General features: G+C 43.2%; 1 protein-coding gene and 1 gene segment (V, D, J or C); both read left to right on the top strand.

Annotated features, from left to right (window-relative positions):
- The first annotated feature begins 585 nt into the window (after window positions 1–585).
- LOC130542292 (T cell receptor alpha variable 12-3-like) lies at window positions 586–1,171 on the top strand. The segment is given in 2 exon segments: window positions 586–649; window positions 855–1,171. Coding segments are annotated over 2 exon segments (363 nt in total).
- A 3,216-nt stretch (window positions 1,172–4,387) lies between these two features.
- Window positions 4,388–20,142, top strand: LOC130542291 (uncharacterized). The gene is made up of 3 exons (XM_057305183.1): window positions 4,388–4,481; window positions 4,615–5,019; window positions 19,853–20,142. Exons 1-3 carry the CDS (start codon window positions 4,400–4,402, stop codon window positions 20,140–20,142), a joined length of 777 nt encoding a protein of 258 aa, XP_057161166.1. The 5' UTR covers window positions 4,388–4,399.
- Window positions 20,143–20,483: the final 341 nt, after the last annotated feature.

The following is a 20,483-nucleotide window of genomic DNA, read 5'->3' as shown; positions in this document are numbered from 1 at the left end:
AGCTAGAATACTCTATGACGGCTTTTTCGGCGCAGGAAAGTGGCTGTTTTCTATAACAGCTTTTGCTCAGACAAGCATTGCCATTTCATGTAAAACACGTTCACATCTCCCTCTCCCCACACACATTGACTTGGACGATCTGCTTCTTAAATTTTTAATTTTACTGAAGTGGCGGATTTTTACTGCTGTCAGTTCATACAATAAGGGTCTGCATTTTGAACATTTCTTTGATCTCTATCATGAGTCCACAAGATGGCAGTGTTTTCTCAGAGAGTGAGGAAAGCTCTGGTGTGTGTGTGTGTGTGTGTGTGTGTGTGTGTGTGTGTGTGTGTGTGTGAGAGAGAGAGAGAGAGAGAGAGAGAGAGAGAGAGAGAGAGAAAGAGAGAGAGAGAGAGGGAAAGGGAGAGGGAGAGGGAGAGAGAGGGAAAAGGAGATGAGAGGAGGGGCTTGGTGTAGCAGGGGTGGTGACAAGATCTCTTTTTTCCTAGTTGGTAGAATAGATTCTATGATTCCTAAAGCAGAAGAATTTGAAATGTCTGAGCTAGACTCATTTTTTTAGGACTTAAAATCTGAATCCTCAGTGCACCAGAGGAGGAAAGAACGATGAAGTCAAGAGTTTTACTAGTGATCCTGTGGCTTCAGTTAACCTGTGAGTTTGGGGCATCTCTCTGGGAATAGAAAGTACAATGTTTGGAGTTATCACCTATTCTGGGGCTGTGGGTAGAAGCATGAACGTTTTTCCCCCACTAAGAGAGGGTCAGGGTAGGAGGCCTGTGAAAATTCATTTAATTCTGGAGAGTAAGCATTCCCTACCCAACGAATATCCTTTGACTGACCGCTATCTTTTTGCATAGGGATGAAGAGTCACCAGAAGGGAGTGGAGCAGAGTCTTGGATCTCTGAGCGTTCTGGAGGGAGCCACTGCGTCTCTCAACTACAATTATAGTGACAGTGCTTCCCAGTACTTCGTGTGGTACAGACAGTACTCCGAGAAGGGCCCTGAGCTGCTGGTGTACCTGTACTCCCAAGGTGACAAAAAGGAAGGAAGATTTTCAGCGCAGGTCGATGCAGCAAAACAATATGTCTCCCTGCTCATCAGCAACTCCCAGTCCAGCGACTCAGCCACCTACCTCTGTGCAATGAGCACACAGTGCTCCCCTGACACCTGCTGACTGTACCCAAACCCTTTGGGGCCCCAGCAATACCTGATATAGAGACTAGGCTGCAGGGTAGAAAATTTCTGTTTGCTGTCTAGACGCACATGGGAATTAAGAGCATTAGCCATAGCCCTAGAATGCCTTATACCCCAGGCAGAACACGGGAGCTCAGAATGACTTCACATTTCCTGAGAAGGGTCTCTAAGTAAGTACCTAAAAGAATTCCAGACACCGAGGAGCTTTGTTATGGTGATTAAAGACCTGAGTGGATCAATTATCCAAACCATATGGTATTGAAGATGTCTTAGAAAATGTTGGTGAGGGGCGCCTGGGTGGCACAGCGGTTAAGCGTCTGCCTTCGGCTCAGGGCGTGATCCCGGTGATCTGGGATCGAGCCCCACATCAGGCTCTTCTGCTATGAGCCTGCTTCTTCCTCTCCCACTCCCCCTGCTTGTGTTCCCTCTCTCGCTGGCTGTCTCTATCTCTTTCGAATAAATAAATACAAAATCTTAAAAGAAAAGAAAAGAAAAGAAAATGTTGGTGAGGGAAGTTGATAACACCAAAGATTATACACAGCCCCCCCTTCCCTGAGTCCTTGGTACTTGGGAATTGCCCTACAACTTACGTCCAAGTCCAGGAAAAAGGTTTGTGGCTTGATAGAAATAAGGCGTTGTGATAGATGTTACAATTACAGGGGGGAAATGTAAAAGCCACATTTATTGTAAAGCCAAAGATGTGGGCTGTTAGGACATCGTTTATGTAGTCCAAAGGGTGGGAAAACCTGGAAATGGGGAGTTAAGATATCTGTTCCATTTTGTTCCCATAGTCACTGACTAGAAGGATGCAACCCAGTCGGGAACTTGCTTCAAATTCTCAGTTTGTGGACTAAAGACTATTCACAAATATTTCCAAACCATGGAAGAAAGATTTGAAAGGCAGTGAGAAAGAGCAGGACGTCGTGCTGGAATCAAGACACTTGAATTCTAGTTCTATTTGTGTTGTGTGTCTTCTGGTGTCATGGTGCACTGGGAAGAATTTGGTCTGTGGTCCCAGCTTGAATATCTTTCATGTTACCAATGGGCCATTTGATCTTAGGCCCATAATATATATATTTCTCTCTTTTCAAAAGATTTCATTTATTTATTTAGAGAGTGTGTGCAAGTCGGGGGAGGAGAAGAAGAAGAAGGAGAGAGAATTGCAAGCAGACTCCACACTGAGCTGAAAGCCTGACCTGGGGCTCCATCTCATGACCCTGCAATCATGACCTGAGCTGAAATCAAGAGTCGGACGCTTCACCAACTGAGCCATCTAGGCTTCCCCAGCCCATGTTATATCTATTTCTACCATGTATATTTCAGGACTGATTTCAGGATTAAATGAGATTCTGTATACCCTATGCTTCTCCCATAGAAGTACAGTAGCCGGCTGGAGCATACAGAGGGAGACCAGCATAGCTAATCCACATATTGACCTTCAATTTGTCCCCTGTGTCTGTCCCTCCTACCCTCCATCAGAATCTGTCTCAGCCCAGAACCTCTTCAGGGTCCTAAGAGGTCAATTTCCTTCACTCACATTCTACCGACATCTTCTCATGCTTCATTCTGGGCTATGCTTTTCCCCTCTCCGTCTCACTCATCACTGTGCTCATATCCACGTTCCTTCTTATGGGATTGTTGATGTCTTTTATCTTTTTACTATTTTCCCATTATGGATTTAAGTTCATCCTGTTTATGCTTCTAAATTTTATTTCAGTGACAATTTGGGGGAGAAAGGAGGAGAGTACATACACTTAGATATTTTGAATCATAAACACATTCCGGTACATTTAAAATTCCAAACTGGCCATGTGATTTAGTCCCATGTGTGAAAGAAATCTATAGGCAAGAAGTAAATCAGAAGCCCGAGGGAGAACTGATTTCAGGCTGGTGCAAGTCAACAGAGGATTCAGAAAGGAGTGAGTTGTTCTGTCCTTCTGAAAAGGACTCCTGTTGACCAGATTCTCATTTCACCTGAGATTTCTCTCTTTAGTGATTTCAGTCTTAAGGTTTCAGTGGTCTCAACATAAGTCGAGGACGGAAGTCTTACTATTTTCATCTTACTGTTAGAACCTAGAGCAGACTTCCCCAGGTAGAGAGGCCCTGTGCCTGCTGTGTGGACTGTGTTGCTTCACTGCATTGAGTGTCCCTGATCATCTACTTCCATGGCTTCTACACCCACCCCCGGAAGTTCCTCTCATTTCCGTTCTGCTGGCTGCCCTCTGTCCAGCTTTACTGAGTTCATACAGATTCGCTTTTTTCTCTCTCTCCTGAATTCCTTCTAGAATCACTTATTTATATGCCTTATTTTCCTTACATTTATAATTCTGCTCACTTTTCTGCAAATGTTCCTCTGTCGATGTTCTTTCTACTGTGAGGTCCCCATCATTTGGCAAAATATATCAGTCTGTTCTGACCATCAGCAATTGTAACAGGACTCTCGCTTTCTCCACTTAAACACGGAGTGCCCAAGTTATTCTCTCATAGCCTAAACATGCATCAAATGTGTTCACCTGAAACCAAGGAATCTTCTTCACACTTTCTGCCTGACAAAGAAAATTACTGCCTTAGTAAGTTTGCACTGGTTATATAGTGTCACATGCCCCAGGCTGATCTGAAGTATCATCCAGCAGCACGAGGCCATATGAAGCTCAGCTCTGCTGAGGCAATTGATCTTAGTCATTCTGCCTGATGAACGGCTTTAAAGGTAATATAGAGCCTCTCAACGGTACTCCAAAGTCTAGAATAGTGACTCATTTCTCAGGGAAGTAAGTTGCTCTTCTATTTTTACAAAGCTCCCATTTCTCCCTTATTTTAGGATTAATACCATGTCCTGCAGAAGGTGACATCATCACAGATTCAGGGAGGAAGAAACACTTTCTGGTGACGTTCTGATGAGCACATCTCTGACATGAGAGCAGAAGACCACTAGGTCTCTTAGATCCTTGGTCCTGCCTCTGGGGACAGAGGGTGATGTTGCACAAATGAGACGTTTGTTCTGGTTGCAGGTCGTTGCCAGACACTCAGCCCCTCCTCCCTGCAGCTGGCTGGTGTCTGTGCAGAGAGGAAGCTGTGACAAGAGGAGGCCAGAAGAGGAAGACTCCTTCTAACCATCTTCAAAACTCGTCAAAGCAAGGGGCTTGTCCGGCCCAACGTCCCCACTCTTCCTATAGCTCTGAAGTCTCAGTGACCTTGGCCACTGTCCCACATGCTCCGGAGCCCACAGTGTGTCCCCTGCTCAGCCATGCTCCTGCTGCTCATCTCAGTGCTTGATGTGATTTTTAACCCAAGTAAGTACCATTTTTTCCTTTCCTTTCCTCCCAACACAAAAGTGACTGTGTTCTAATTGGATGCAGAATAAAGACACCGTCTCTTCATAGGTAAGTCTGTCCTGGTCTCACTGACTCAGCATTGATGTTTCAGGAGGAACCGGAGCCCAGTCAGTGACCCAGCCTGTTGCCCACATCACTGTCTCTGAAGGATCCCCTCTGGAGCTGAGGTGCAATTATTCCTATAGCAGAACTCCTTATCTCTACTGGTACGTGCAGTACCCCAGCCAAGGCCTCCAGCTTCTCCTCCAGTACTTTTCAGGAGACACTCTGGTTCAAGGCATCAGAGATTTCGAGGCTGAATTTAGGAAGACTGAAACCTCCTTCCACCTGAGGAAACCCTCAGCCCATGGGAGCGACGCGGCCAAGTACTTCTGTGCTGTGAGTGACACAGTGTCTGGGACTGCAGGGGGAGCTGAACACAAATCTCCTGAGACACTGGGGCTTTTTGTGACTCAAGAACTCAGGAGAGTTTTCCAAGCTCTCTTCTTCAGTGAAGGCAAATCGGGCAGGACAGGCTGGGCTCTGGGGAACGCTCACCCCCTGAGTAGTTGCCTCAACAGCCATGCTGTGCTACATTCCGACAGACTTTGCTCCAGATCGAGGTCTTCTGATGAATTTCTCCAAGACAGACGCACCCCACCAAGTCCCCACCCCACTCCCACGCTGAGTATGTCATTAAGTGTCAGAGTTCTGAAGCAAAAAAGGCAAGAGCATTTTTATTTTAAAAAAATCATTTCTAGCATTCATGAAGGTCATTAGCATGGCCTCAGGTGTTGAGCTCCATGTGGAAAACCGAAGAACGTGGTTATAATGTCAGCTGACAAGCTGTGTCACGTACATTCTCAACGAAGGGAACACAAACAACATAGATTCTTTTTTTTTTTTTAGATTTATTTATTTATTTATTTATTTATTCGACAGAGATAGAGACAACCAGTGAGAGAGGGAACACAAGCAGGCGGAGTGGGAGAGGAAGAAGCAGGCTCATAGCAGAGGAGCCTGATGTGGGGCTCGATCCCATAACGCCGGGATCACACCCTGAGCCGAAGGCAGACGCTTAACCGCTGTGCCACCCAGGCGCCCCCACAACATAGATTCTTAATCAGTGCAATATCGAGGCTAGACCTAGATTTGAAGCTTAACTTCTAGCACATACGTAATACCCAACCGTGTGACACTCCCATGTTTTAAAGTAAAATAGACGTCACAATATCTAGATTTCCAATCTCGTGTAACACAAAACCAGTGAACCTATTTTACATGATTCTTAAGCAATATTGAGAATCTAAAAGCCACCCAGTGGTAATTGTTTTTTGAAATAGCTATCCCAGTGATTTCCAAATTAAAAATTTGAGGTTACTAACCCATAAAAAGATATCAAATATGATATCTGCTGAAAAACTCCTAGGCATTTTGTAACAAGTCACACTCATTCATGATATAGTATAAAACTGCATACTCAACAGAGGTTTCTAGACTTTCAAGGCACATTAACAAAGCTCAGAGGAAAATCAATCTTCATGACCAAAGTTCATGGTATCAAAGATTACACAAATTCTAATAGGGATATCCAAGACCAGAGAATATTTTTATGTCCTCCAAAATAACTGTATCAAAGAGCTCACATGTTTAAGATATTTTGTGTATATGATTATGGCTCTAAATTGTTGTTTGTGATTTATGTGATTAAAAAAATCACCCCCAAAACGTTATAAAAAGTTTACACACACAAAAACTAAGCCTCACGGAACAGAAATTAATTTTGAAATTAGTAGTAAAGTAAGTAATTATATTTCATGTTCCCCCAACTTCTTTCTACATCTCTGTCCATCTCCTCTTTTTTTTTTTTAAGATTTTATTTTTAAGTAATCTCCACACCCAACATGGAGCTTAAAGTTACAACCCAGAGATCAAGAGTTGCGTGCTCTACCAACCAAACCAGCCGGGAACCCTTCACTCCCCCTCTTCTATTTTCATCTGGGAAACATCTCTATTCCACTCCCAAGATAATATCTCTACTTAATTTCTTGATAACATTCCTTTTTATCTTTTCTGGGGAAAGGACAAAATGATCACGTTCTTATTAAATCTTTGTCTAAGTGTCCTCTAAGAAATGTCTCCTTATTTCTGGGTTCCTGTTGTACTTTTCTGGGATGCTCTTTGGGATATGAATACGCACACCCTTCCATGTCTGTCTTTCCTGCTATACCATAGTGTTCTACGAGCAGTGATAATGTTTCATTCAGGTTTTGATCTTTTAAGACCTAGCACAAGATCTAGTTTATAGGAGACCTTCAATAAATTGATGCGGACTTATCTTGAAATAGATTGGAGAAATTACATACAAGCCTGAAGGTGCAATTTGACAAAATATTTTAAGATAGTAACCTTCATTAAATGGCATTTTGAGGAAGAAATCAGTTTACTTAAAAAAAAAAAAAAACAAAAAAAAAAACAAAAAAACCTCCAGCCTGGTTTTCGCCAGTAGAGGGCACTCTAGGCATTACTCTAAATGAACAACTTTATCTCTCCAGTTCTGAGATAGTTGAACATGAGCGAAAATTTGAATGAGGGCTAGCAGCAGTTCGGAGAGCATCTGGTCTTGTCATACCCGGTCAGAACAGAGAGAGCACCATATATTCATCTGTGAGGACGGTCTGCTGACGTGAATGCGGACTCCAAGCAGACCTGAGCATCATCTAGACAAAGGGAAAGCTGGAAGCTCCAGGAGAAAATATTTACATTACATATTTACTGTTTTGGTGTTTATGACTAAAAACGCTAAAATATGAGCCCTTACCCTCACTTCAGAATTATTCCAATGATTCCTACCTTCTATTATATCTCTTCTGAGATTAGAAAAACAGGGAAAAAAGGAGAGGAGAAGATGAAATGGGAGAAAAATAATGAGTATATGTAGAGAGCGAGGAGAAAAGAGAGTGAAGAGAAGAGAAATTGGGGAGAAAGAAATAGAACATAGTTACTTGAGTTTCAAAATGTGGCCTATTCTTCATAGTCACAGAACAGAATCAGCCAGGTGTGCCTGCAAGGTATACAGAGAAACTGTTGGACAAGAGAAGAATGGAGATAGACATGAGGTCAGGGTGACCATCATATACACGTTCTATTTCTTTCCATAAGCCAAAGTCTTGTTGGAGACATTGTATTTGTTCATAGTGACCACAAGTCTGAGGTTTACAGAATTCTCCTAATTTCATTTAATTATATTTACTCCTCTAAGGGGATTGAATAAATTAACAATGCATTCAATGATGTATTCTTTCTTTGACACAGATTTCTTATAAGTGAATTCTCAATCACTTTTCAGACTACGTGTCCTGATTTTTGGCTAAGGCAATTGAGTCACTGACCCTGATCATTTTTTCAGGCTGTACTTGACCCAGGTGACGCCTTTATTTCTCTCTGAGGTTTCTTTTTCCCTTTCTTTACTCCCCTCCTGACATGTCTGATTACTGGGGGCAGTCTATGTGGAGGCGATCCTGTGAGAATGAAGAGCCTAGATGTTTCTGTGCCCCTGGTCAGCATGGTAGCAGCCGGCAAGGCACTGATAGAGCAGATGTCAGTACCCTGCTGAAAAACTAGAAGGTAGCCTTCTTGCTCTCTGATATCCTTGTACTCCTCTGCATTAAGGACAGACTCAGCCTACTTGTTACTTCCTTTTTGGCTATTTGGGGGCTAGAGGAGAGGCTTTCTCAAGAGAATGGTTTCCTTCTTAGAGGTCCAGTAATCTCTGCAGGCCAAGCTCTCTCAATGATCCGTAGTTTCGTGCTCTTCATCCCTGAGTTCCCTGATACCTGACCCCAGATTGATATGTGACTCCCCATAGGATTCCTCACTTGAGCTCTCTTGGCATCACTGGGTGATTACCAGAGGCTCCTTGGCGAAGCGCAGGGAATCAGGGGCGTTTTCAATCTATCATCTACCTAGAATTGCTTTCTTTCTAAGCCAAATGGTTGTTTCTTTGTTGGCCTGTTTTTTAAAAAACGTGTAGAACTTAAATTCTAAAAGACCACTGCCTGGTGTAGGGAAGGTCAGAATCAGTGATGATGGATGGAAAAATCACTTGATCTGGTACTGTTTAAACATTTTATTAGTGTACCCATACAGAAGTTAATATTTCTATGAAATGTGATCTATCAATAGTTTCTGTTATGCGTTCTGACTGACATGCTCAAGCAAACTATGACCATCCTCAATTTATTTAAAGAATAGCTTATCTTTTACTTAAAAATTTTAAATATTATTTCACTTAGAATTTATTTTGTAACAGATACTAAGGCAGATTTCCACATTTGTTTGTCGATCTCTAAGTAACTCCATTTATGAAGGCACATTTAATTTTTTTAACTTCTCTTTTCCCCGTTTTTGTTATAACTAATTTTCCATAAGTAATTTGTATGTTTAAACTTTCTATTCCATTCCATGGATTTCTCTATCTGCACCTTTATAGTAGCATGCTTTTTCAATTAGTATAGCATTACACTTTGCCTTATTAACTGTGAGGAAAATCCCTCTTCGTTCTGAGAATGTCCAGGCTTCCTTGAAGAGCAAGATTATCTGCAGTATCTGATTTTGCCTCTAGAGGAAGATGTTACACAAATTGAACTTCGCAGAAAGCCAGAAACCCACCACCACTTTGAGGAAGAGCCTTTGCTTTACACACCAGTAAGCTCACTTCCCGCTCTGTCAGTGTGCGTGTGGCTGAACTGTTTGCAGAAAAGAGCTTCCTGTTTCTCTGCGGCTCTGCCATGAAGGCCACCCTCCTCCTCTCAGTGTTCCTGATGATAGTCACACTCAGTGAGTATAGTCCCTTTTTATTCTCTTTCTGTGGTCTTCTGATTTAGATTAGTTGAAAGGAATATTCTCCTCAGCCCGCAAGACTCTTCCTGGTGCTCAGTTGGTGTTACAGGAGGAACGGGAGCTCAGACAGTGACCCAGCCTGAGGACCACATCTCTGTCTTTGAGGGGACTCTGTGCAGGTCAAGTGCAGCTACTCATATTCTGGGAGTCCTGTGCTCTTCTGGTATGTCCAGTACCCCAAACGAAGCCTCCAGTTACTCCTGAAACACATCTCAGGAGAAAGTATCAAAGGTTTCACAGCCAACCTTAACAGGAATGAGACATCTTTCCATCTGAAGAAACAATCAGCTCAAGAGGAAGACTCAGCCACGTATTACTGTGCTCTGAGGGACACAATAACTGGTTTCAGAAGGGAAGCAGAGCACAAACCCTTTAGGAGTTACGGAAAGTATTTCTTCATTAGTTCTTTTTTTTTTTAAGATTTATTTATTTATTTTAGAGAAAGGAAAAGAGAGTGCAAGTGAGCGGGGAGAGGAGCAGAGGGAGAGACAGAGAATACCAAACAGATTCCATGCTGAGTATGGAGCCCAACATGGGGCTCGATCACACGACCCATGAGATCATAACCTGAGCTGAAACCAAGAGTCTGATGCTTAACCAACTGAGCCACCCCGGTGCCCCTCTTCTTAGGTTTTCTATATGGCCATGGAAGGGCATTTTTTTCCTCTGCAGTCTGACATTGAGTTTACCTCCTAGGTATGAGATCATTGGTTGTCAGTTAGCTATCGATTCATCTCAAAAATCTGTCCAAGGAAATTCTCGTTACCTACTCTGTTTAATTACTTTTAAAGATATAAGTGCATGTATTCTGTCCAGTAGTACCTGGAAAAATGCTTTTGAAATAAACTATATAGCACAGCATAAAAACCATTTTTTTCTTGGCCCAGGGCAACTCTCCAGTGGTTGGGTCTCACCTCTCCCACTCCTCTGCCACCCCACCCCACCCCACATGTGTCCATCACCATATTCCTAAGCACGGCTCCTTAAAACTACTGTACTGCTTCACGGCATGTGATCGCTGGCCCCTCCGCATGATGTCTTCCCTGTCATGCACTTTATGGATGCCTACTAACTCAATCAGGAGAAAAAACAAAACAGAACACCAAAGTAATCTGAACAAGGAAAGTTTAATACAAATGATTATTAACTGATAATAGAGAATCAGCTACTAATGAATAAAAAGAACTCTAAAGAACACAGAAATAGCATATGTAGGGAGAAGCTCCTATCCTAGGACTAAGCCAGAGTTCCCAAGTAAGGGACATATTGTAATACCACACCCTCCAAGGATTCGGATCTCGCTGGGGAGTGTGTGGCTGTGGCCTGCGGAGTGGTGGAGAAGCGCATTGAGGTGCCAGAGAAAAAGGCTGGCAAGCAGAAAAACACCTACCTGGCTTCCAACAAAGTTTATAGGAAGCTAGCAAAAGAGTGCTGCTGAACTCGCTCGGCGCACTCGTGAATCTTGCCAAGAAGCTGATGGGTGGCTGTCACTGAGCCTTGCTGCAGGTGAATGCCACTGTGTGTCCCACAGGCTGGCCAAGAACTGCAGGAGCAAGAAATATGAAAATGTACCAGAGCCAGGAAGAGAAGCTTCTCCCTCCTGCAGTGCCCTTCCACATTCCTCTTATTGGCATAGCTTGATATCATGCCAGCTGGTGAAGGAGAGATGTTCCCATGGAATGGGTCCAATATCACAAATGGGGCACTGAAGGGTGGATTTGGCAATAAGAAAGGCAATAAATCAGTAACTGGCACACTTTATCCCCGTGGTTACTTATCTTTCATATGCGCTTCTGCACACACATTTGAACTTCTAAACAGCAATGAAATGACTCTATGTTACCATCCAGCAAGCTAAAGCTGTCCTTTGAACAAGAGAAGTTCTTATCCTTTCCCCAAATTAAGACCTATAGTCCCAACAGTCACTATACATCTCTTGCTCTATTAATCATTTCTAAAAATTCGAAGGAAATTCCATTGAATATGCTGTTATATACAGACTAAATCACAAAGTCAGTCCTTGAAAATGTATATATAATGGTAAGAAGGAGGGAGAAAGAAGAAAATGACAGCATATACAGAACACACATGGATAAAGAACAAGGAGAAGATAGAGAAAGCTGCTACACTCTTGGAGTCCAGATTTGGTCATGGGGCTGAGGGGCCACAGCTCACTCCTGTTGCTTTGCATTTTCTGTTTCCCTGCCCGAAGCCATGACCTCGCTGGATTTGGGTTGTTTGCCTTGTGAAGTGACCCCAAACTTCATTCTCGAAGGGTCTGAGTCCTAATGATCCTACTTTTTCATTTATTGCTCTGGTAGTCCATTAACATTTACAATGAAAAGTTTCCCTCTCAGCCCAGCTAGCTCAATTCCCAGTTCTCCTCAGAGGTCAGCAATGTCTCTGTTTCCTTTTATTTTTTTAAAAAAGGTATTACTTATTTATTTGAGAGCGAGATCATGAGTGGGGTGAGGAGGGGGCAACGGGAGAGGGAGAAGCAGACTCCCCCCTGAGTGGGGAGCCCAATGTGGGGTTTGATCCCAGGACCCTGGGGTCATGAGCTGAGCCAAAGACAGATGCTTAACCAACTGAGCCACCCAGGGGCCCCTCTGTTTCCTTTTTCTGCTTCTCATTACACTTTTTGTGTATACAGCCAAATAGATTCAAATAGTAAGGGAACTCAATTCTTATAAGGTGGTGGACAAGTCCCTTAATTTCTTAGAACCAGGGGTCATCTCCTAACCACTAGTCAAAAATTTCCTCACAAATTTGTCAAAAGTATGTAGCAGAGAGCAGACAGATTAAAATGTAAACTCCTTAAATAACATCAGTTCCTGCCTCAGAAAGCTTTACGATTTCTTTGTCTCATAGTGACAAACACCCAGGTTTGCTGTGGTAGTCACCCAACACAAACCTTCTTCTAGAAGTACCTCCTAGCAGTCTCCAATCTCCAGCCAACAACCTCTCCCCTTCTTCCTTTCTTTCCTTCCTTCCTTATGTTTCTTCCCTCCCCACTTCCCCATCTCTCTATTTTACACACAAAATATCTTAAAGTCAGGTTTTGAAACCATTTAGAAAATACTCTAGGGAATGTTTGCCATTCCTTTTGACTACTCACCATCAGAAGCCATTTTCTCGTAACAACAATAATTTTTGAGTCATTGGTAATTGTCAGGCTCTGCTCTAAATTGCATTTTCTTATCTCATCAATCATTTCTAAAACTCTAAAAAAGCAATATTATTATCACTCATCATCCACACTTCATAGTCAAGAGAATACAGACACAAATGATATAAACAGCTACTGAATGGGTAGATCTAAACTGGACCTCCCTGGCCTCACTGCAAAGCTGGTTCACTTCTTGCACCCTACTGCCTCCTGCCATAGAAACAGAAATATCAGATACTCATTGTTATGAGATGAATTTTCTCCCCACCAAAATCCGTATGTTCCTAACTCCCAACACCTCAAAACGCGACTGTATTTGGAGTAGGGTTATTAAATAGGTAATTAAGTTAAAGTGGGATTGTTAGGGTCGACTCTCCTCCAGTATGACTGGTGTCCTTATGAGAAGAGATTAGGATCGGGCCACATGCACAGAGGGAAGACAGTGAGGACATGGCGGGAAGGTGGGTATCACTGCTTTGTAATTGTTTCTGAATCGCTCCCTTCACCTTTCCAGAGTACATTCTATCGGCAAGATGATGTTGCTACCACGAGATGGCAGTGTCTGTCCTCAGACTCAGTAGGTTTGAAATCAGTTTGTACTGAAAGCAAAGGGATGCCTCTGACTGGCCAGGTGAGACTCTGGTGTGCAGAAGGAACAGATAAATACACCCCACAGAGAGAGCCAACGCTTTCGACTGAGTATCCTGGCTGCATTTCAGGCCCCAGAGCTGAGTCTTCTGCGATTCCAACAAGGAAAAAGAATGGAGAAACTTGTGGAAGCATCTTTGCTGATACTATGCCTTCAACTGGCCAGTGAGTTGGGGTTCTTGGTAATAGAGACAGGGTGACCAAATTTACGGGAACAGGGTGACCTAAGTTCGGTGCCCACAAGACTGAGTTTGGGCAAACTCTTCTTGTTAAGTTGAAAATACACCAGAAAGTTATGGAAGGAAATGTAAATACTAAAGAGGGAAAATACAATGACCAACTTCCGGTGTCTGGCCTTCTGTCTTTGCCTAGGGGTGAACAGCCAGCAGGAACAGTATTATCAGGTCCTGACCGTCCAGGAGGGCGAAAATGCCACCATGAACTGCAGTTACAAAACTTCTATAAGCTTCTTACAGTGGTATAGACAAGACTCAGTTTGAGGTTTTGTCCAACTGATTTTAATACGTTCAAACGAAAGAGAGAAACACAGCGGAAGGCTACAAGTCACACTGAACAACTCCATCAAAAGCAGTTCTTTGTCCATCATGGCTTCCCAGACCGCAGACACCGCAACTTACGTCTGTGCCACGGAAAACAGTGATCGCCAGGCAGCTGCAGCCCCCACACAAACCTTGCCCAAGCTGCTGCTGTGAAGCCCCACAGTGGGTAGCATTAGTGGTTATGACTTCCCAGGAAGGAGAGTCTACAAAGAGCGGGCAAGATGAAAGATGGACCCTCTTAAACTCATGGCTTCTTTGGAAGCACCTTGTACCAGGGCAAAGGGTATGAAGGTTAGAACGAGAAACTGCAATGCCAGGTTCGGCTCTGCCAGTCCCGGCCCTACAGCTTTGGGCACAGCATCAGCGAAGCGGCCTTCCATTTCTTCACCAGTAATGAAGGGTTTGGACCGATGAGCCCAAAAGACCCTTCAAGCTCTAATTTTATCAGGGAAAAAGCTAAGCACTGGACACATGTGGAAAGGGAAAGGACTTCTGGGTATTAGAAGGTCTCATACGTGCAAGCCCCTGGTGACCCAGATGGCTCCTTGAGATGCGTGAGATGATTTTTGCTTCCCTCCAATTCCTGTATAGGAAAAAGAATTAAAATGGATCTTAGAACTCTTTCAGCCAAATTTTTCATTTTAGAGCTGAGGAGTGGAAACTTGTGTACCCATAGAAACAAAGCTCCAAATCTCACTCTGCATTTACTAGTCTTATGATTTCCAAGCTTCAATCTCTCCATGAATCAAATGAGAACTTACGAGAAAGTCATACTTTTTCCCCATCCGTGTGAGAGATGCATGTTCTCCACTACCAGGCCCTGAAATTTTGTTTTTAAGAAGTGGGTACTTCTATTATCAAATACACCATGGTTTTCCTTTATGTCTTGTACCTAGTAGGATAAATAAATGTTGAATATAGTTTTCAAGTATAATTCAAGCTAATAAACATACAGTGCTATATTAGTTTCAGGTGTGCAATACAGCGATTCAACAATTCTATACATTTCCCAGTGCTCATCACGACAAGTGTAGTCTTAATCCCCTTGGCCTATTTCACCCATCCCCCCACCTACCTCCCTTCTGATGACCATCAGTTTTGTTCTCCATAGTTAAGCCTGGTTTTTTCCTTTGTCTATTTTTTCTGTGTTCACTTATTTTGTTTTGGAAATTCCAAATGTGAATGACATCATATTGTACTGGTCTTTCTTTGACTGGTTAATTTCGTTTAACGTTATACCCTCTAGACCCATCCACGTTGTTGCAAACAGCAAGGTTTTTTATTCTTTTTTGTGGCTGAGTAATATTCCATTGTATCTAGATCCATCTATATCTATAGATCTCTCACATCTTCTCTATCCACCCATCATCGGCAGACACTCGGGCTGCTTCTGTAGTTTGGCTATTGTATATAACGCAGCTATGAATATAGAGGTGCATGTATCTTTTCAAATTAGTGTTTCCCTTTTCTTTGGGTAAATATCCAGTAATGGAATTACTGGATCATATGGCTCGAATGTAGTTTTTTTTTTTTTAAAGATTTTATTTATTTATTCGACAGAGATAGAGACAGCCAGTGAGAGAGGGAACACAAGCAGTGGGAGCGGGAGAGGAAGAAGCAGTCTCCTAGCGGAAGAGCCTGATGTGGGGCTCGATCCCATGAGGCCGGGATCACGCCCTGAGCCAAAGGCAGACGCTTCACTGCTGTGCCACCCAGGCGCCCCTGAATGTAGTTTTCTTAATGAAGTTTTGATACTACTGAAAATGTGTGGACAAAATTGGGGCATTTGTATTTATGTACATGTTTGGTGAAACAGGTGGGGGGAGGGTAGAGGAAACATCCTACAGGGCAGTGGTTGCCAAATGCCAGACTTCAACCACCAGCAGCACCTGTATCAGAATCACCCAGAGCACCTTGGAAGATCTGGATTATTGGCTCTCTCCCAGCTTACTCCCTCAGTCTCTGTTGGAAACAATGGATTTGTGTTCTTAACGAACACCATCTGTATGAGTTTAGAGATTGGTTCAGCTTCACGTTACAGAAAACTCAAATGATGATATTTTTAACAGGGTGGAATTTATTTTTCTCTCACATAAAGAAGCTCTCTCATGTGCAGGGCTGGTATGCTAGCTTCCTCATTGTAGGAAGGATCTAGGGTCTTTCTAGCTCACTGTCTTAAGTGACATCCTTAAGACATCACTGTTGGTTTTATACTTTAAAGAAACTGCTAGAGATCTGTCCACTTTAAACACCCTCCAGGCAGAAAGAAAGAGAAAGTCAGAGGGCAAATGGGCACATGATGGCCGAGTCAATCTTTTCCAGAAACTACCCCCAGTGGTTTCTATTTCCATTTCATTTACCTGAGTGTTATTTAATGTCTCCACCTCTCTCCCATCTGCAAGCGAGGCCGAGATATCAGGGCTATTTTTTATCTTAACATGTTGCCACCCATGTTAAAATTGGGATTCTGTTAGTAAGCAACAGGACACAATGGGCATCGTAGAGGGAACTAGCCATTTCTGCCACAGCCCCACACCAGGGTGTATTAGGACTCATATGCTTTTTACTTATTCATAATTATTTATTTTTGAAATACTGAATCCAATCTCACTCCCAGTTCTGTCGAATTTCTCCTAAGAGTCTTCCAGAAGACATCACGACCCCCCAAACCCAGTTCAACTCCACCATCTTAATTAAAAATCCACCTTAAACCCTTGCTTCCCTACTCAGCATGTTTAACATTTAACCTCACGACTCCTCAATGTACTCCTTTGTAGTCTCTTGTCAGAGTGAACATTTGACCAGGTCAATCACCTGAATCCCCATCTGCTCTTAAAATAAAGAAAAAAACTTCTTAATGACCTACAAAACCTTGCATAATTTAGGCTCTTGCTATGCGACCCTGTCAGCCTCATCCCACGGTATGCTCTGTCTCTCCCTTCCTCCCACTCTCTGTCTGCCTGTCTCTGTCTTCACAAATACTGGTGTTATTTAAGTTCCTTAAAAGCACTTTGTTCCTCCTATACAACCCTTTCATAGCAACTGTAGGTGATTTTCTCACATTCTCCCTTTCATAAAATTCTTTTCCCTTCCTTCAAAAGAGTAAAAACCACCAAATGCCTGCTCTTTCTCGTACACCTGGCGAAGGATAACTGAAGAAAGGTCAATGTATACTCTTAGAATCATAGACCCCTGCCTTTCTAAACTTGCAGTTTTTCCTTTATTTCTTTGATTATTTGATTAAAAGCTATTTCCACTACTACTCCGTGAGCTCCCTAATGGCAGGGACAATATCTGCCTTTTTACTCCAGAATTCTCAGCACCAAAATATCTTAGGCATTAAGATCATCAAATCTCCTTCTTTCTCCTTTGTATCCTTTGCTTATTTAATATCCTTCCTTTATTTTAAGCCCCCTCGAGGCTAATATTGATAATATTGCAGTGACAGGACAAAAAGAACAACACATGGCTGAGTCTGTCAGACTGTAATCTGTGGGACTTTGGAGGTTTATGGGTAAATTCCTGGGGCTTAGCAGGGGTTGGCAAACTACAGCCCACAGGTCAAAGCTGGCTACCACCTGTCTTTGTAAATGAAGTTTTATTGTAAAAACAGCCATGCCCATTTATCTGTGCATTGACTAAGACTGCTTGTACTGTAACAGCAGAGCTGGGCAGTTGCTTGGAGATAATGACTTCAAAGCCTAACGTATTTACTATTTGACCCTTCGCAGAAAAAAGCTTGCCAACCCCTGGGAGACAGGAATTACCTGAGAATTTTTAGATTTGGAGTTTTCTGTTTGATGACAACAAAATAAAAAAATAACAGCGTATTTCTAATTATCTATATGAACAACTTCGAATACTCCCCTTGGTTTTGATACTTTTGTGTTCTTTATGCCACTTTTACTGAAGACAAATGGAATAATGGCATTCTACAAATAAAGACATCACAGTTGTTTAAATGGAGAAAATGGCTTAGGAAATTTTGGTTATGCTATGGCATGTGGTACTACACACAGGCCAAACTCCCAAGAACCTATGTTGCCATGGTTACCACAATGTTTCCATTGAAAGCGGGTGAGTCACTAACATTCATTGTTTGGACATATCAACATGCAATTCAGTAGATGGAAGAGTAGCAGTAGATACATAATATGTTTTTTTTTTCAGTGCTGATTTTTGGGTGCTTTATTACATTTATTTATTTTACTTTTGTAAGGGGGCAAGTTAAATGGATATTTTTGAATAGGAAAGTAAATGTACTCGGAACAACTAATTATATAACTCAGACAATAGTACGTGAAGCTCCAGATCGTCTCAGTCCTGTGAGTTACCAAACTACCCACATCTTTAGTATTCTTCTAATGAGACTGCGCCAACCCTTTGTTTCAGCAAAAGATCACTTTACAAGTTATTTGAATTTGGTTGATTTTGTATTTTGTTTGCGTTTTTTGTTTGCTGTGGTAACTGTGTAAGACCTGTGAGCCTAAAATGTTTACACTGAACTTCAATTTGTGTATGTTACAGCATCATAACATTTTTAAAAAATAGTATGAGAGTGGTTCCTTATACGGAGATCTGTACCTTACTCAATTTTGAGAAACACTGAATGCACCTGTATTTGAGGTCTGGGATCTGACTCTGGGAGAAGCCAGAGGCCTGAGGCATATGCTCTCATAGAGGCTGTGCTGCATAATAAGATAATCGTACCTACCAGACATAGCCACTCATTCATTTATTCACTCATTCTTCAGATATTTTTGAGCATCTCCTAATGGCCTATATATTTTGAGAAACTGGCCGCTGAGACTAATCTTTCAAGTTCCCGATCTCAGGGGCACCACGTCTAGTTTGAAAAACAGAACACAAATGATTCTACTATGAGGTAGTAATGACAGTGTAGATAGGTACGTAGAGTGGGAAAAGAGAGGGGCGCCCTTAAAGACCTGAAGGTGTCCTTCCGCAAGGAGATGCTGCATAAATTGGTTCTTAAAGAATGAATAGAAGTTACTTAGGCAAAGGCAGGGGAGAGAAGGGAGCACGTTGTCAGCAGGGGGGCTCATCCCTTGGTTCGAGGGGGATCAGTGGAGGAATATGTCAAGAAAAGGTCTCAGGTCATGCTTCTTTTTTTTTTTTTTTAAAGATTTTATTTACTTATTTGACAGAGATAGAGACAGCCAGCGAGAGAGGGAACACAAGCAGGGGGAGTGGGAGAGGAAGAAGCAGGCTCCCAGCAGAGGAGCCTGATGTGGGGCTCGATCCCATAACGCCAGGATCACACCCTGAGCCGAAGGCAGACGCTTAATGACTGAGCCACCCAGGCGCCCCTCAGATCATGCCTTTTTTACACTTTCAGTATGCCCTAAGTATACCATGATAGCTTCAAACCAGCTTAATCCTCAGCGGAACAGACACTAGCTGCTGGGATGAAGGCGATTTGGGGAGCCATAGTGTCCTGCTTCTTAAAGATGGTGACAGACCCACTGTCTCAGCCTCAGGCACCACTTGAAGTCTGCAAAAACTTTTGCTGCTTCCTTCCTGGAGCCCTACCCCTCACCCCAGACACCCATTTCCCTTCTATGTCTACAACGTAGGCTCCTGCCAGGGTCAATACCAATTCAGTTGGAAAGTGGCCCGCAGGTCGGGGGGAATCACGGGAAGGCGCTGCTCCCTTCAGCTGGTGGTTTGACACAAATTCATCTTCCACTTCTGAGCATGTGTCTCTTTTTTTAGAGCCTGTGAGGTGATCTCGCAGGGTAGTTTGTCCTGCTAAACACCTGAACCAAGATTTTCTAAAAGATTGCACTGAAGGATCAAGAACCTAGAGGAACGTCCCTCTCAGCTTTGGGTGTATCCCCAGATGAAACCTCCCACCGCTTCTCCACAAGCCATGCCCTCTGCTTCCTACTCGGGACTTGTAATCTTGCTGATACTGAGTAAGTGACATTTATTCGAAAGTCCCATGATGTTCTATTGCTTGGTTTGAGGATGGTTTTTTGCCTTTACTAAACTGGAAACTATCCTTCTTACATTATCCATAAAGCAAAGTCTTTACCTTTCTTTTCCCCCAGGAGGGACCCGTGGAGACACGGTAACGGAAGGCCCCGTTACCCTCCCCGAGGGGACACCACTGACCCTGAACTGTACCTATGAGCGCAGCTGCTCGGTTTCTGTTTTCTGGTATGGGCAGCACCAGAACAAAGAGCCTGAGCTCCCCCTGAAGAGCTCATCAGAAAACCAGAGGGCTGAGCGTCACGGTTTTCAGGCCCATCATAACAGCGACAAGTCCTTCCCGCTGGAGAAACGTGGGGCGCAAACGTCGGACTGGGCCCTGTACTACTGCCCGCTGGGAGCACAGTGAGAGCACCTGCAGGGGGAGCCAGGCAAGAACCCAGAGCGGCGCAGGCGGGGCCTGGCTGTGGGCAGCCTGCAGCGCAGAGGATGCTTTCTCGAGTTAGTGTCCTGGGCTGGGCACTAGAGGGGAGGGAACAATGTCCAGCTCGGATGCCTGCGCGCTCCGGAACCCGGTGCTACTTTGAGCGAGGAATGGAGAGAAGCGATCTAGGTGAAAACTTAGATTATAGATATGCCTATAAATAGAATCTTTTAATACATGGCCTTTTGTGTCTGGCTTTTTCACATAGCATCTTCTTCTCAAGGAAAATCCACAGATCAGTACTTTGTTACTTCTATGGCTGCACA

Source organism: Ursus arctos, unplaced genomic scaffold (genome assembly GCF_023065955.2).
Source record: "Ursus arctos isolate Adak ecotype North America unplaced genomic scaffold, UrsArc2.0 scaffold_32, whole genome shotgun sequence".
Taxonomy (NCBI): domain Eukaryota; kingdom Metazoa; phylum Chordata; class Mammalia; order Carnivora; family Ursidae; genus Ursus; species Ursus arctos.
This window is presented reverse-complemented; position numbering and strand designations above follow the sequence as displayed.

Coding starts and splice junctions, on each gene's coding strand:
- LOC130542291 (XM_057305183.1), top strand. CDS start 4,400: ATGCTCCGGAGCCCACAGTGTGTCCCCTGCTCAGCCATGCTCCTGCTG. Junction 4,482..4,614: donor TGATGTGATTTTTAACCCAA/GTAAGTACCATT, acceptor TTGATGTTTCAG/GAGGAACCGGAGCCCAGTCA. Junction 5,020..19,852: donor AGCTCTCTTCTTCAGTGAAG/GCAAATCGGGCA, acceptor CTTTTCCCCCAG/GAGGGACCCGTGGAGACACG.